Here is a 15,658-nt window from a genome sequence, read left to right as displayed (position 1 = left end):
CAGTGCGAGGACACAATTAATGTAAATGTGGCAATTACTTCCTTCTTTGGATGTTGACATTGGCTGGTTATTTACGGTCATAGATGCAGCATTTATCAAGCTGAGAAGTGGTTCTAATAGGCTTCTTTGTGCTGCCTGATAAAGAAGCATTCCTTTTAATAAAAGACATCAAGTCAATTAAACTTCCAGATATTGATCTGCTCAGTGAAGTCGCAGAGAGTGTTGTTAATCAGCTTCAGCTGCCTCTGTTAATGGAATTAAGAGCGAGGGCTCTCAATAGGAAACGACAAAACAACACCAAAAACAGAAACATTTTCGCAACAGGGAGACACTTTTTTTTCTCCTCATCTTTTTTGAATGCCCTCAGCTAGAATTTGTCACTAAAGTGATGATGAGGTGGTAGCTGACCCTTCCGGATGACCTAACAGGAAGTTGATGAAACACCACCAGCTGATCTGATGGTTTCCGATGGTTTGGTTCTTCTGTCAAAACCACCAGGTTGAAACTGTGTTAAATGAAGAGGTGACCTGGTCCGGATTTCTAAAGACTGAAATCTTCATCTCCGATTTTCTTTTACAAACCTCAATGCTGGTACTCTGTGCTGCGGAGGACTTAACTAAGTTGAATCACATTCTTGGAAATGTTTAATTTTGTTTCTTTATGTTTATTCACGTTATCTCAAATTGTCCTCACTCTTCTGAAATGCGTATTAGTTAGTATCAGACTCATAAGAAATTCTGTACGTGCAAACATCTGTACAGTTCTCAGGATTCAAATGAAAAAAGGACTCTGCTAACATTTTCTCTTGTCCTCTCAACACTAGGAATCTTTACAATTTACCACATGGACGGAGGCTTAAAGTCCCAGTAGTCTTTTAATTGTGTCTATGCCGTTTTTGCTAAAATCAAAAACTTGTGTTTGGTTTCTAGGACACAATTTCTGCAGAGTGGGAATAGTTCTTTAGAAACTCACGTCTGAGTTGTGGGCAGAACTGCTGGCAAAGAGCAAGCCCACCCCCACTTCCTGTCACCCATCAGTTTACCTCCTCTCCTGCTAGCTTACAGACCTTCAGAACTACAACTTAACTGATAACTTTGGCGATTAATTACTGAGCCGTACAGTTCAAATACAGATTCCAGCTCAAACGAGGAAAACAAAGATGTACATGGTTCTATTTGTCTGCAAGTTGATGCATTAGTATGGAGTTGAGCAGGGAGCTCGTGGCCCATCCAATGTAGCTTTTATGTCACTGCTATAAGCTTTTTCAAACTGCATTTTTCTGTCTGCTCCTGATTCACAATGATTAGAATAAAAATAATACCCAGAGATACAACTTAACATGTTAAAAATCCCAAAGACTCATGTTTCATCTGAGTGGGTCTTTTTTTAATTGAATCTGTTGTTATTGAATGAAACCTTCTTCTACTGAGCCTTCTATTATCAAATAAAGATCCTCACATGCAGGGCAGGTTCTGAATCATCTGCCCCGCCCTCATACTTCTCAAGTGATAATTGAACTTATTGATAATTTTTATCCTTTCATTTCCTTACTTATTGATGATTTTCAGTATGAATGAGCTTTCTTCAACTTTTTTGACCGTCCTCAGCTAATTTTTCATAGATCACATATTTTGAATTATTTCAGTTTCTAAGGTTTTTTGATGGTGGTGAATCAGAAGTTGACTTCAGCTGTCAGCATTTAATAACATTTTATCACATAAAATGTGATAAAATATTCCAAGCTTAAATAAGAACTGAATGGTGTGTAAAGTGAAAGCTGCACGTCCATCGATTCACCTCCAGAGCTCACACTGTGTCAAATTCTACATTTTTAAAGGAAATACAGACAAAAAAGGTCTCCTCATGCTGTTTGTTTAGAAAAATATGGATGGTTTATTTGACCCTACTTTGATACACATCATCATCCATTAACATGAAATTCAAGTCTGCTGATGTCAGTGGAACACAGTTTACATCCAACTATGAACAATCTGCAATCAACAACCAAAGCATCAGTCATTCATTCAATCATTTATTCAAAAAGCTTTGCAACAAAACACACATTATAGTAGTTATTTATCTGGTCGGTTAAGTGGGTTTCTATTCTGAAATCACAAAACAGTGACGATTTATAGTTGTGTTTTAAGAATCTACTGAAAACAGACAGTCTAATACAAAGTCCTCCTGGTCCAGACTTGTCCATATCACTGCTTCTAATATAGCGTATTTACATTTGTCTACTGGAAGCAAAGAACAAAACAAAAAGAGAACTGCCTTTGTTTTCAGAATAAAACAAGCTACCCATCACTATTCCAACACATCGGTAAAACCAGAACTGATTAATTTGTATTGATTGTGCTTTGTAACCCACAAAACCATGTCATATTTAGAAATGGAGCATCTGTCAGAGGCACAAACAGATGTGCTGATCACATCGTTTTCTCCTCTTCTGAGACTCTCTGGGGCAATGAGGAGGACGCTGCGTACAAAGAGCTCTTCTTCTTTTCAGTCCCTTTATTTATATATATATAAAGTTGTCACAGGCTCACAGTAGTTCATCACCCGTGGTGGCGTTGTGTTGCACAACAATAGTCATGGAGGAATCAGTTCTTGTGTTTAACCATGCAAAGCCCTTTAAGATTTGCCAGAAAAGGTCACAGAATAGATTTGTGGGACATAAAAAATGTGTGTGTGTGTGTGTGTGTTTGGGGGGGAGGTGGGGGGCACAGATAAAGGCTTAAAGAGACACGATCCGTGTTTTCGGCTAAAACCTACTCTGAGGAAGGCTGTGGACAAACGGGATAATCACGGCTGTGAACTTTCAACAAATTACAGTTATTTTCAAAAGATCCCAACCCTTCTTTTGAAACTGTAATTGGAATTATTGAAATAAAACGTTTTCTTAGTTCAGGATAGAACTCAAGGGAAAAGGATGTATCAGTAACTGCACAATCCTCTCATGAACAAAACAAATGAGAATAATGATTGTCCACAGTAACTCAGCATTGTTTGACTGCAGAGACCATCAGTAATTATTTACCTTAGGAATTACTTGTGTCTCATCTTTTTAAAATATTTTTTTCCACCACAATAGTGAAGGTTTATGACAATGCTTTGGACCAGCCTCACATTTTACAGAAAAAAAAAAAGTATGAATATGCTACAGCTTTCTCTGAAACCTGGAATATTGCATGGGGGTCTACATACTTGTTAATTTCGTATTCAGAGAAATAGTGTAGGAAACATTCGTTTGCCTAAAATATCACAATGAGTTTGATTTGTACTCCGATCCGGAGCATCTTAGATTTTAGGAACGACAGGTGTTGCGCTAATTCCATACTTTGGGTGAAGCTTTGGGTTTCGTGCAATTTGAAAAATAAGAAAGACCTATCTCACTTCCAGGTACGTTATGTAAGGGTTAATGGCCGACAAAGTGTGCGGTTACTACTTTTTAACGCACGCCGCGGAAGCAACCATCCTCCGCTTCGCGTCGGACGGTTGCTTCCGCGAAGTGCGTTAAAAAGTAGTAACCGCACACTTCGAAGGCCATTAACCCGCTTATACCATGGTCATTTACATAAAAAAATATTTTTCAATCAGTTTTAGTACTTTATTCTTGTTTTTTTTTTCGATTTGGATCACTTTTCTCATAAACAGCGTACTATATGTTACGTGATGCGGCGTCCCGATGGGTTGAATAAAGCATCAATTCAGACGGAAAGTTAATCGCTTACCGCTTGTTTTTGCCCAGATGATGAAGCAAGAAGTTGTTTTACAGAAGCCGGCGTAGTGATACAAATCATTTAAGCTAGCCGACCGGAACTTCTTTTTTCACCGTGCGGTTATCAGGTTTTAACGCATACCCAGCAACCAATCAGAATCGAGTATTCACCCGGACCATGGTATAAGCTGTTACGTCACTCTACACATCATTATCAACAGGCCTTCACTTTGAACCAATAGCTAAACAGCTATCACAATCCTATTTTTGCCTGTAAATTCATCAATGATTGCCTCTCTGCATGCTATTGGTGTTTCCCAACTGTAGTCCTCGAGGAACACTGTCCTGCATTTTTTCACTCATGCCCTACTCAAACACACCTGCCTTTGAATACTGTCATTACTAGGCTTTCCACAGAGCCTGATGACGGCCCGAATCAGGTGTGCTTTAGCAAGGAATTATGGAAAACATGAAGGACGGTGTTCCCAGAGGACCAGGGTTGTGAAACACTCTTCTACGTACCCCACCTGGCGCAATGCTTTGGAAGGGTCTGGCCGGAAACCACCATCAGCATCTAGGCTCGGAAGTTTATACTATGGTCTATGGTCCGAGTTCATCCTGAGCACGCAAGATGTCATTGGCCCAGAGCCTAACAAATACATCTTTACTCACATTCCTAATATCTCTCTTTATTGAACTGTGGTTTGTTTTGTATTACCAGGTTTAATACAGTGTCTTTTCAGTGTATCATCTTATTTCCTGACTCTTTTTGGAACAAGCGTTATCCGTCAGACATATGGCCTCATCTTTGACTCAGGAACAGTCATCTCTACAGAGGAGTTCTTGCCTGACCTAATGACCACATGGTGTTCAGTTTCTCTTCTGTACATTGACAACATTGTTCCAAAAGTCAGATGGCTTGTTTAGATCCAGAAAAAATGTAAAGCTTATAGTTTCCTTCATTAATCATCTAAACATGCCAAGTCTTTTTAGTCTTCATCTCACGTTTCTGTCATGATTTACTGACATTCTGAATTTCTACCTCTTCTGAATAGTTGGATGATTGAAGTGTTTGCTTATCAACTGGTTGGAAAGGATTTTAAATGTTTTTGCTTGTCAGAGGCAGTTTATGCTCTGACATTTACCATGAATCCTTATTTTTTCATAAAATGTGAAACAATAAAAGATTCAAGGAAGGGTTACAGGCGTTTGGAGATGACTGCAGCTTGATAAGATTAAATGTCCCCCACAACCCATCCACAACCCACTCTGGCTTCACATCTTGAGGGGCCTGTGTGTGTAGTGTACAGTGGAGCTCAATTTTCCGGTCTCACAGTTGGCTAGTGGATGATCTTGGTTCTTCAATGTTTGACTTTGCAAAAAAACTTCAGTCAAAGATAATGACATGAGGATTTTACTCTTAAAAATGGCCAATGCACCTTGTACCACAGTCATTTCCACCTCTTGGCACATGAGATGGCTCCTTTCCAGCGCAGCTCAGAGTCCAGCTGGTTCTTAGACCGTCACTTCTGTTTTGCTGCCTGTGCGGTAGTGCTGTGGCTGCTGCTGCTGCTGCTGCTGCTGCTGCTGCTGCTGCAGCTGGTGGTGCTGTGGGACATAGTGAAGCTGCTCCACAGTGTGAGTTCGTCTGGAGGCAAACGCCTGCCTCTTGTTTGAAGTGTGGTTCATGGCCAGAGTGTTGGAATGGACGGCTGCTCCTGCCCCCGCTGCCCCGCCACTTCCGCCACTGCTGCCGCCACCATTGTTAGAGGCACTGGGATGAGAGTGCATTTTGGTCATCTTGTAGCGATCCATCAGAGGAGTGGTCGGGATAAAGACATCTGTGTGTGAGATTGCACGCGACATGGACTTGTCACTGCCTCGAAAGCCGCCAGAGATGCTGCTGACCATGCCACGCTTTAGTGACATCACAAACTTGTCTGGTGAGAGCAGAGGATCCTGGGACAGGAGGCGGTCTTGTGAGTACAGGCGATCTTGTGAATAGAGGCGTTCTTGTGAATAATGTCGATCTTTTGAGTACAGGTGGTCTTGCGAAAAGAGTCGGTCCTTTGAGTGCATGCGATCCTTGGAGTACAAGCGATCCTGAGAGGTGTGGCGGTCTTGTGGCAGGAGGCGCTCCTGGGATCGAAGACGTTCGGCAGACAGCAGCTGCTCATCAGAGAGAATCCGGCCTCCGTATGGAGACATTTCGTTGCTGTACTCTTGGTGCGGGGTGTTCTGTGGGGCCAGAACGCGATCCTGGGACATGGCCCTCTGGACGCGACGGGGCCTCTGCCTCTGCTGAGCCTGCTGCTGCGAAGACTGAGACTGGGAGGGGGCCTGGGAGGACTGTGACGGCTGGCTCTGCAGCTGCAGCTGCTGCGGCTCCCGATGCTGCCAGGCAAAAGATGTATGAGGTGAGTTTGTTAAGAAGCTGAGGAATAAAAGGCTCTGCCACCCACTACTGCAAATTCAAGTGCATGGAGTTTCCATTCAGATGTGGAGAGCTGCAAACCCACCTGTTCTTGACCTATTTTGAGGACGTGCAATGGCAGGGTGCTTCTTGCTGCCAGGTCAGGCAGGTGGCGCTTTCGGCTGTAGTACTCTTCCACTTCTTTATCTGCAGCTGAAGATATGAAAAATATAGAAGAAAAAACAGAAGTTGTGTAAGGATGAGCTTAATGAAGTGAACACCACTTGGGAAGGTGCTTGCATGGGAGGGGAGAACATTGCAAACGATGCAGGGAGTGGAGCTGGCGGACCCATCTGAGTTTCATCTTTCCGAGCCCATGGATGGGAATAGAAAACAGAGGGAGAGGATCACATATTTCATGCTCCACACATAACATATCCACACTTCATCTGGGATTCTACAGGCAGCTGTGGGGGCAAACTTTTTAAAGGTCATGTGAAAACATGAAACCAGAAACCATGGTGTTGTACAGCCACGTAGGGAAGCACGCAGGGACCTCATGTACATGCTGGAAAGCTCTTTGTGTTGCGTAATCAGGTCACCCCCGAGAGCTGTGAGTGTTTTTCTTTTTTTCACATCCTGCAGGGATGCCTTATCCTTAATCGTGTTTGCACAAAAGGAAACATGCATTCAGAGGCAGAGATCCACCACCACAGAGTGTAGCTTCAAAGTCATGCCACTCAACACAAACACATGCAAAAAGGCTTGGTGTTGAATACGTAATCACACACAGAGTGGCATACATGTATAAAAACTGGATCAGACATTTGGTGAAAAGCAGCAGCGTTTTCCTGGCGCCGTCAGTTTGTGTCCGTGACTGACGGGTCGGGGAACGGGAAGTAAGCTCCAGGGAGCAGAGCTTTCCCGTCTGTCCTGAGCGGCTTCACAGGCATTGTGTTTTTCTGTAATGAGAGCCACAGTCTCCGTGCCACCTGTCCACGTTGGATTCAAAGTTCCTTTCGGCGGGCCACCGGTGCCCGCTGCAAATCAATTCATTTCGGAGAGATAATAAAAACAAGATGTTCCTATTTCCACCATAATAGTCCTCCAGATCTGGGCAGGGCATTGCAAGCTCATCAACCGTATTATCATAGAGTGAATGAATAAGTCATGATGCAGCGCTGTTCTGCAACCGACTAAATGTTTTTTTTTTCTTCAGTTTGATACCAATTTGCATTAATAAGCAGTAGCATTCTTCTCTTTTATTATCTCAACAATGAAGCCGCTCCTCGGTCTTCCCTCTAGCTCAGTCCATCACGATGTATCAGTGAGCAGGCAATGGCTGAGCGACAAGAGAAACAGCAGAGCCTCTCGGCTATTTGCTGCAACAAATGATTTGCTTTGAAAGCAGAAAGAAAGTTAGGAGGAATGAAGGACACTGCCCCAGGATACTTGTGCTTATTAACCATGCCTCTGTGGCGTGCTTCAATCGCTGACAATTGAATGGATTTGGTTTGGTTCTACCAGTCATCAAAGACTAATTTGTCTGCCCTCTGAGGCATTCTTCTAGTAAGAAAGCACAGACACATGCTTTGTGGTGGGTAACTACAAGTGTGGAGAAAACACTACGTGCAAATCACACGAGCCTTGAGGAAGATTTGCTTTCTGTTTTCAAGGATGTCACGAGAGGAGACCTCCTCACGCAGTGATTCAATACCAAGTCCATGTCGGGCACGAGACGCCATCCAACGCACTGTCAGCCTCTGAGCACAACACTGGCTTCAGTTTTTTAAAGACAGGGGACAGGGGAAGCATGAGGGATCAACGATGCTCGTGGGAAATCATTTGACTCATTCTGTGATGGACTAACTCAGAAATAAGTAGAAATAAAGATTTGATTGATCGGTCTGGATCTGCAGAATCACCCAGAACTAAGAACAAAATCTTTTTGTCTGATGCCGATCAGACAAACCGTCTTTCCTGCACTTTAGAGCCCCTCCGCTCAGGAGTCAGGAAGGCACACATGATGCAGTACTTTGACCATGCAGGGCGTTGGGGCCTACACTTTGCATGAGTGCAGGGAGCTTAGACCTACTGAGTTTCTTCAGGGAGGAGAAGCGGTTGAGGTCGGCTTTGACGGCCGCCTCGTAGGAGGGAGGCAGGTGTGACAGGCTCTGGAAGGAGCGAGAGAAAGACAGGTCGTAGGGTTCCGTCTGCGAGGTCAGGATGCTGCTTATCCGATTGTTTTCTGGAGACAGATACGCACATATACAAACACAGAAGAGCAAATGATGTGCAGGCTGGCTTCGCTGACAACCCCATCACCCCTAACTCCCACCATCACCACCCCCCAGAAAGAAAAGCGACACAGAACTGAGATGAGACCTGAGGCAACCATTACAGACGACCACCTGCTAAAGTGGAGGAAAACACAGTCAGCTAATACCCGGGCTGGAGTTTTAGTCCCACAAAAACTTCCTCAGGGCAGAGCAGATTGGATTCATTATGTGCCGTACAATGACAAGGAAGTCATTCTAAGAAAAAGGCTTGATTAAAGAAGTTCTTTGACCTTAAGGCCACGTCTTGCACCAGATCAGAAGATTTACGGTGGCGACTATCTCTATTTTGAAAACACAAGCCTAGGTAAAAGTTTAACCCTTTACTTTAGGTCTTCAACCGTTTACTCAGTTAACGTAATTCCAACGAAATTTCAAGGCGGAAAAATTAGCTTTGCACTTGTATATAACACTTTACAGAAGTGAAGTGTTTATGCAATCAAAGTAAACCCGTAAAAACGTCTGTTTCATTTCGTGTCAGAATACGCTGGAAATGCATTGATTGGTTAAATGCTTGAAGAGTTAATGTAGTGCAACAAGAGTGTGTCATTTTGCTGCATCCAGCAATAGCGCCGTAGTTAAAGGGTCGAAGTTTCACTCCAACTATATTTTTGCACTAAAAATATACATATTTTTACAGTATATATATATACTGTAAAAGTGTTTCCAGTGGTCTTCAGATCATGGCAATGCCGTATTAGGGCAGTTTTTTTTCAGACATTTTTACTGCAGCGTGGCAGGAGTTCATTAGAATAAGTGGTGTTGCTGATATCCCATAATCCCTTTGTTTACAGTCTTCCGCTAGCTTACAGCCCCTCAAAACCCAAACTAACATTAGCGGTGCAACAAAAACGGTGAGCAAGATTGGAGCTTTCCGTTCGTACAGCTTTGAGCCACAAGCCAGCTCAAAGGAAAAACAAAGAGGGTTAGGGACGTTCACAGATCTATTTCTCTACAAGTAGATGCATCAGAATGGAGCAGAGCAGGGAGATTTTGGCCCGCCCATTGCAGTTTCTGCATAACAAATAGAACTTTTTCAAACAGCAGCTTTCTGTGTGCTCCTGATCCAGAATGATTTGAATAAAGAAATACGCAAAAACATAGTTTTAACTTTAAATTCTTTTACGCATGAATGTATTTATGCAAAACACAACAACAGAATTTTTATTTGAGTCCCACCCACAACTTGGAGATGAATTTCTAATGAAATCCTGCCGCTCTTCAGAAACTATGTCCTAACAAACAACACAGTTTTTTATTTTTTATTTTGGCTAAAAACAGCATAAGACAAATTTAAAAATCCACTGGAAGTGCTTTGAAAATGGATCAAAAGATGATCAGAGTGAGTATTTAAGCTAGTTGTCTTGTTATACTTAAATTATTTATACGAATTGGGAAAAGCTGAACTATGAAACTACATTGGTCAAAGAAACTGACAATAAATAAATTGTCCTATAAGAATCTAAACTAAGGGGAGTTGTGGACGAATGTCAAGCTGCATAAATGAAGCAGCACAATACAGGAAGAAGCAGCAACGAGCCCAATGCAGTATTCTTATTTGTCACTGGTTTTGTCAGTTGACTTCCGAATTATTAGTCTCTGGTTCCTCAGGAGTCCTATTTTTACTCTGCCCTTCAGAAATAGTTGCATTAGGGGGACCCCAGCCCGCTGGTGGCGGCGGTGTGGGAGCACAGGCGGAAACGTCAGAGTGCATTTGCTGTGGGAGCGACTTGACAGGTGGCACTGTGGTTTGACACAAAGGGACAGTGGGCCAAGAAGGAAAAGTGGGGGGAGGAAAACAAGACAACACACCAAACAACAACAGAGAGCCGGAGAGTGACCCTGCTCATGACAGCATCGTGATGTGTTCAGGGACAGGGGCAAAGTCTGGGCCGGCTTGCTGTTGAAGCAACGTGACATGATGGCTGGAAAACATTTGGGACGGAGTGGGGGGGGGCCTAAGTCTTCTTTTATTCTCAGTCTACTCTTTATCTGTCTTCCTCACACATGTGTGCACGCAAACATCCGGACTCTGTCCCATTCATCCGCTTCTTTCTCACTCCATCAATCTTATCTCCCCACCATGCTGCTGCCCACTTCCCTCCACTTTTGAATTCTTTCAATTTTCCCTTCTCGCTCTCTTTCCAGTCCTGCTCTCTCTCGCCCTCCCCTGTGAGCTGTAAGTCAGTCACGCAGCGCGGCGCAGCGGCACGGGCGTGGCTCCGTCCAGCCTCCGACTGACAGATAAAAACGGAAGCTGCTACGGGGAGAAAAGAGGTGAAAGGACCAACAACCCCAAAGGGACAAAGAGGGGACTGACATACAAGAAGGAGAAGGGGATCTCAAAGGATGGGGGGAGGTCATCTGCAGGGAGTCCTGAAAACTGCAGGGAGGGTGGGGTGGAAGGAAAGGAATGATTTGTGAGAGGTGTCTACCATCCTGCATCACTGAAGAGGGAATTGACTCAGACTGTAGCATGCCGTTAGCTTCGGAACAGCGAACACACTTCACTGCTTCATCATGATGGACAACGACACAGACCTGGCTCAAATAGTCTCCGAGAAATATTTAAAGAACACACAGGTTCTGGTGGATTTAGGTTTTTTTACTGCCAACAAATCCAATAGAGAGAAGAAAAAAAAAGAAAAAAACACAGTGAGAACTCTAAGCGTGCAGCCTTGCTCCACAGCCCACAGAAAAGGCTGAACAGGGATGAACTTTACAGGCTGGCTGAGCTCGACAGCCCAGTCGCTGAATAAAACGCTGGCCGTTTATGTATCTGCAAACCACTGAGCTGTGCTGCAACAAGAAACAAGTGAGGAAGAAAATCAAAATGTTGGTCTCACACTCTGCATCCCACAGAAAAGGATTAAAAAAAACAAAAAACTGCTTTCAAGCAGAAATTCCAGTTGGACATTGATTCTGTACGTGGACTTGCTTGTGGCTCAAAAAAGTATTCCGATTTTTTTCCACTAGAAATAATCAGTGATGGATTGAAACATGTTTAAAGTGTTAGAGCACAAGTGTTTCTGGGAGCTATCTACAAAAATCAAATAAACTCCAGAAAACATCATTGAGCGTATTACTTTTTCATTTTACAAAATAGTTAATGTGTTTTTTAGAAAATGCTAAGGCAGTTTAGGAAGAACTAAAAACACTGCTGGTGTTTTCATAGGCATGAGCAGCCAAGTGTTGCAAAAAATAAATTCAAACTCAATAATTTAAACATCTACATGTTCCCACGCTGGTTTGCAGCTCTGGAGCAGTCTGATGTGTGCTAACAAGAGAGGAAAACATCAGCAACAAAACATCAATTTGGAAATCTTAAAAAAAAAAAAAAAGATTAAACTGCTTGATGTTTGTTGTTTCTAGGCTGAGGAAAGTAACAATACCTATGATTCAGGAGTGCATTCATTGGGACCAGCTTGTTGTGTGAAACTCGTAGTGATCTGCATATTAATTTCTCTGTGTCTTCTTTAGCCAAAGTTGTTTCTTAAAAACTTGTGGAATTATTTTGAAAAAATTACCAAAATGGTTAAGATTTAGCAGGAAGTATAGCAGTTCGTCTGAGGAAACCCAAAGCAAGAAGACTGTTTAAGTACAATATAGCCCCAGTATCAGGTATGGAGGTGGATGCATGATAATTTGGGCTTGTTTTGAGGTCACGTGAACCGGAGATTTGGGACAGAGAAACCACTCTGGTAAAGCCTTAGTCACAACTTCCCCTGCAGGTGCAGGTGGCCCGCACAAAATATCAATTTTGAGGACCACACAGCGATCCCATAAAGTGACAATGTTCATGCACAGTTCATGCTGTGCGGCACAAGTCGTCGCAAACACTGAAACAACACACAATGGTGTGAGACACAGCCATTTCATAAGAATTTGTCATTTTTTCACTCTCCGAAACTCTGTGCAGTTATCCAAATATTGCTGTTAAAGTGAGAGTACACGCTTCTTTTGTGTCCCTTGTACCTAACTGTTAGAAATTCGACATTAGGACCTACAGAGACTTGCATGTATCCATGCATGTAGCATTTGTTAGTTAGTAAAGGGGCCGGTACTTGCACCTTTTTAACAACTAGAGTGTTGTGTATGGCACTCCACAACAAGACTACTCGGACATCTCAATCGTGTACAACTTTTATTATCATTACGAATACTTCACAATACCCTTACCACCCATGCGACAATCATACAATGCATTTTTGTGATCTCCCAGTTTGTAGCTGTACAACGACAAGGAAACTGCAAGACACATCTGAGCTCCCAATTACGACGCAGCCGCTCCTCTCTACGACCCTCTACGATACAATCCTAAAACCCGCAGCAAGCATAAAGGTGCATGTGACTAAGGCTTCAGTCAATTGGAGTTTTACTTGGAGGGTTGATCGTTGAAGTTCGGGCAATATTAAAAATAGGTGGAAAGACCCCCAGCAGTGTTTTAGTGAGAAGTAAAGCATAAAGTCTGTCTTATACACTGGGGTAGCGCTAGAGTGTGAATAAGTATGACATGCTAATCAGTTTCACGCCCTCATTTGGTTTGTTACCTAACGATTTTTTTTAATTGGATGATGTATTTTCCTAATAGTAATTATTTATTTATATGTTCGGCTGTGCTCTTAAAGCTTAGGTGTAGTCTGTGGAGCATTCGCACTGACGCAGACCACACCAAACTGGATCTGCATCCTGTTCTTAGGAGAACCAACAGATCAGAGTTTAGGTGATCTCGAAATGTTTTAGGCTCCATCAAAAACAATCTGTTTTAGGATTTGTTGACAATAATCAAGATAGAATAAACATCATGCTTTATTATGAAAGCATCAGCGATGATGTGACAGCTTTCCATCGGAAGGCGGTCCGATCGTTTGACGTTTCTACTTAAATCAGGTCTGAAAGTCAGCAGTTCAAGTGGAACAAAGGGAGGACGGAGAAGGCAGGAGTTGGCTTGAGCTGGGGAGTGTACAAACGTGTGTCAGAATGCAATGAATGAGCACACACATGAAACCAGAGTCACGTGTGACTTACCGTGCCTCAATGACCGGTGAGCTACCAAACCCAAGTAAAAAACAAACATTTTAGAAGCAGATCCGTGGACAGAGACAGAACACAGGCAAACAGACCTTCACATTCAGCATGACGACAGCAACCCCCAACTACTACCCCTCAACTATTATTCAAATGAAATCAGCTTCTAGCTTCCAGTTTGTTCAGTACAATTCTGTGTGATTGCAGCTTTTCTGCTTGTGATATGGAGAAAAGCATTCCGGTTGTTTCTTCTGTGGGGGGATGGAGGATAGGGCAGGGGGAGGGGGTCTGCCATTGGTCTTTATCTAGAAAAAAACACACTGCGCTCTGAAAATTGGAGGATTTCCGGCTCAGATCAAAGCCTCAGTGTCAGATATGTGCTTAAAATGGTTTCTTCAAGTTTGCCACAGATCTGCAGGCATTTGTTCCCAGTTTAATGGCTTGATTATCCCTGACAGTGTGTGAGAGCAAGCAAGTGTTGGTGTTGAAACCATATGTCCATGAAGGAGTAATTCTGGCTGCAGATTTTAATGCTCAAATCAAGGATGTTGGGGTGCAGTACGTTTTGTTCTTTTTCATTTCATTCTGGCTCTAGTCCTCATAAGGAGCCTTCTTTACTTTCTACAAAACAAGAAAAAGAAAAGAAAAAAAGAGATGTTGCCCATGACCAAAACTTGTCCCAATGTCTACCATGATATGCTTAATGTCGGTATGGCAGCTATGGGACCACAATGTAGCTGGAGGACGTTCACAGGCAGCATGTTTGTCACTTCAGAAAACTGAAAAATGAAAGAGCCCTGATGACGTGTGATCTACATGAAGGCCACTGTTGCCCGTCAAAAAGACATCTCAGCTCTACGGCATTTGCAAAGTTTCCCTGACGGTTTGCATCGACAGACTTTCCTTCTCCTTCCTTGGGTCCAATCAGAGACATGGAGAAACAAAGCTTTGTGGAAATATCTATTTTACCTACGTGGTGCGACCAGACAATGCAATTTTGGTACTAAGCAAATGCGGAGTCTTTCCTCTGTGTTTAAGCCACACTGTAGGCCTCAAAAGTCTACTAACCCTGAGCCTTGACCATTCAAATGTACCCATAGATTGCTGTCTTTAGCATTACCACTCAAAAGCTTTTTGGTCTTCCTCCTATTTTTGTAAACAGCATATTTTCCGCACTATAGGGCGCATCAGATTATAAGACGCAACAAAAATCTATAGTCTGTTTTTGAACTCAGTCATGTATAAGATGCATTGAACTGTAAGGTGCATTAAACATGACGAAAGAAGCAACAGTAATTTGTCAGTTAGTACTTCTAGAACTTGTTAGTAACATGCTACACAATAGCCATGTTAGCATATTCACAATGCCTGTAACTCCCAAATATGTAAAAAAAACAGACTTTATAACAAAAACAACTAAATGTGACAACACAACACTCTTTGACACTGCGTTACCTACGTTAGCGTATTCACAATACCTGTTATTCACAACCTAGTTTATAGCACAGTCAAAACAGACTGATACCACTTGTATTGTGACAACACTAACTCAAAATGTTGTTAGTAACACTAAAGAAAACAGACTTTGATTGTGTATTCACAACACCTGTAATACCTAACCGTGTTTGCCGTATGAAAAAAATTAATATAATAATTAAAAGAAAAACAGATTGATAATAACACCCAGCGAAACATTTTCACAGAGCACAGTGTACCTCTCAAAATGTCAGAAAACACAACAACGATTAATCCACATTTAAGGTGCACTGTGGTTTTTGAAAAAATAAATAAATAAAAAACACCTTATTGTGCGGAAAATACAGTTCATCAAGATTTTTAATATCTTTTAATTGGTTGCAAGCATTAACCATGTTTTAGCTTGGCATACCACCGAATGAAGACAGCTGTATAATTTCTTTAAGCGTTCAAATATCAAATATTTAAAGTCAAATAAATTACAAAAAAACACATTTTCTGAATACAAGAAGAAGGATATTTTTTTTCCTTTACATCTAGCTTACTGCTTAGTTCTTTGCCTGATGTGATGATGTTCTATCTGCGATCATTATTTGGTATTTTTGCCGTTGTGCAGCAACCTGTAGCTTTAATCTCTTCTGACTCCCACTCACTTTAAAACCCAAGCAGCGCTCCTTCAGATCT

General features: G+C 42.3%; 1 protein-coding gene across 10 annotated transcripts in view; it reads right to left on the bottom strand.

The window, feature by feature from the left end:
* Positions 1-2,019: 2,019 nt before the first annotated feature.
* shisa6b (shisa family member 6b) overlaps positions 2,020-15,658 on the bottom strand; it is a 109,520-nt gene continuing 95,881 nt past the window's right edge. For 4 of the 10 annotated variants that reach the window (XM_011488457.4, XM_078937855.1, XM_011488458.4 and 1 more), the window contains 2 exons: positions 6,241-6,347; positions 2,020-6,115 (listed from right to left, as the gene is read on the bottom strand). In XM_011488457.4, the coding sequence (XP_011486759.1) occupies positions 5,237-6,115; positions 6,241-6,347 (986 nt within the window). In that variant the 3' untranslated portion in view covers positions 2,020-5,236. Of the gene's footprint in view, positions 6,116-6,240; positions 6,348-8,229; positions 8,383-13,498; positions 13,520-15,658 lie in introns of all 10 variants that reach the window. The other 6 variants (XM_020712006.3, XM_020712008.3, XM_020712009.3 and 3 more) reach the window with 3 other exon arrangements.

Source organism: Oryzias latipes, chromosome 19, assembly GCF_053564925.1.
Source record: "Oryzias latipes strain Hd-rR chromosome 19, Olatipes_Hd-rR_3.1".
NCBI classification, from domain to species: Eukaryota; Metazoa; Chordata; class Actinopteri; order Beloniformes; family Adrianichthyidae; genus Oryzias; species Oryzias latipes.
This window is presented reverse-complemented; position numbering and strand designations above follow the sequence as displayed.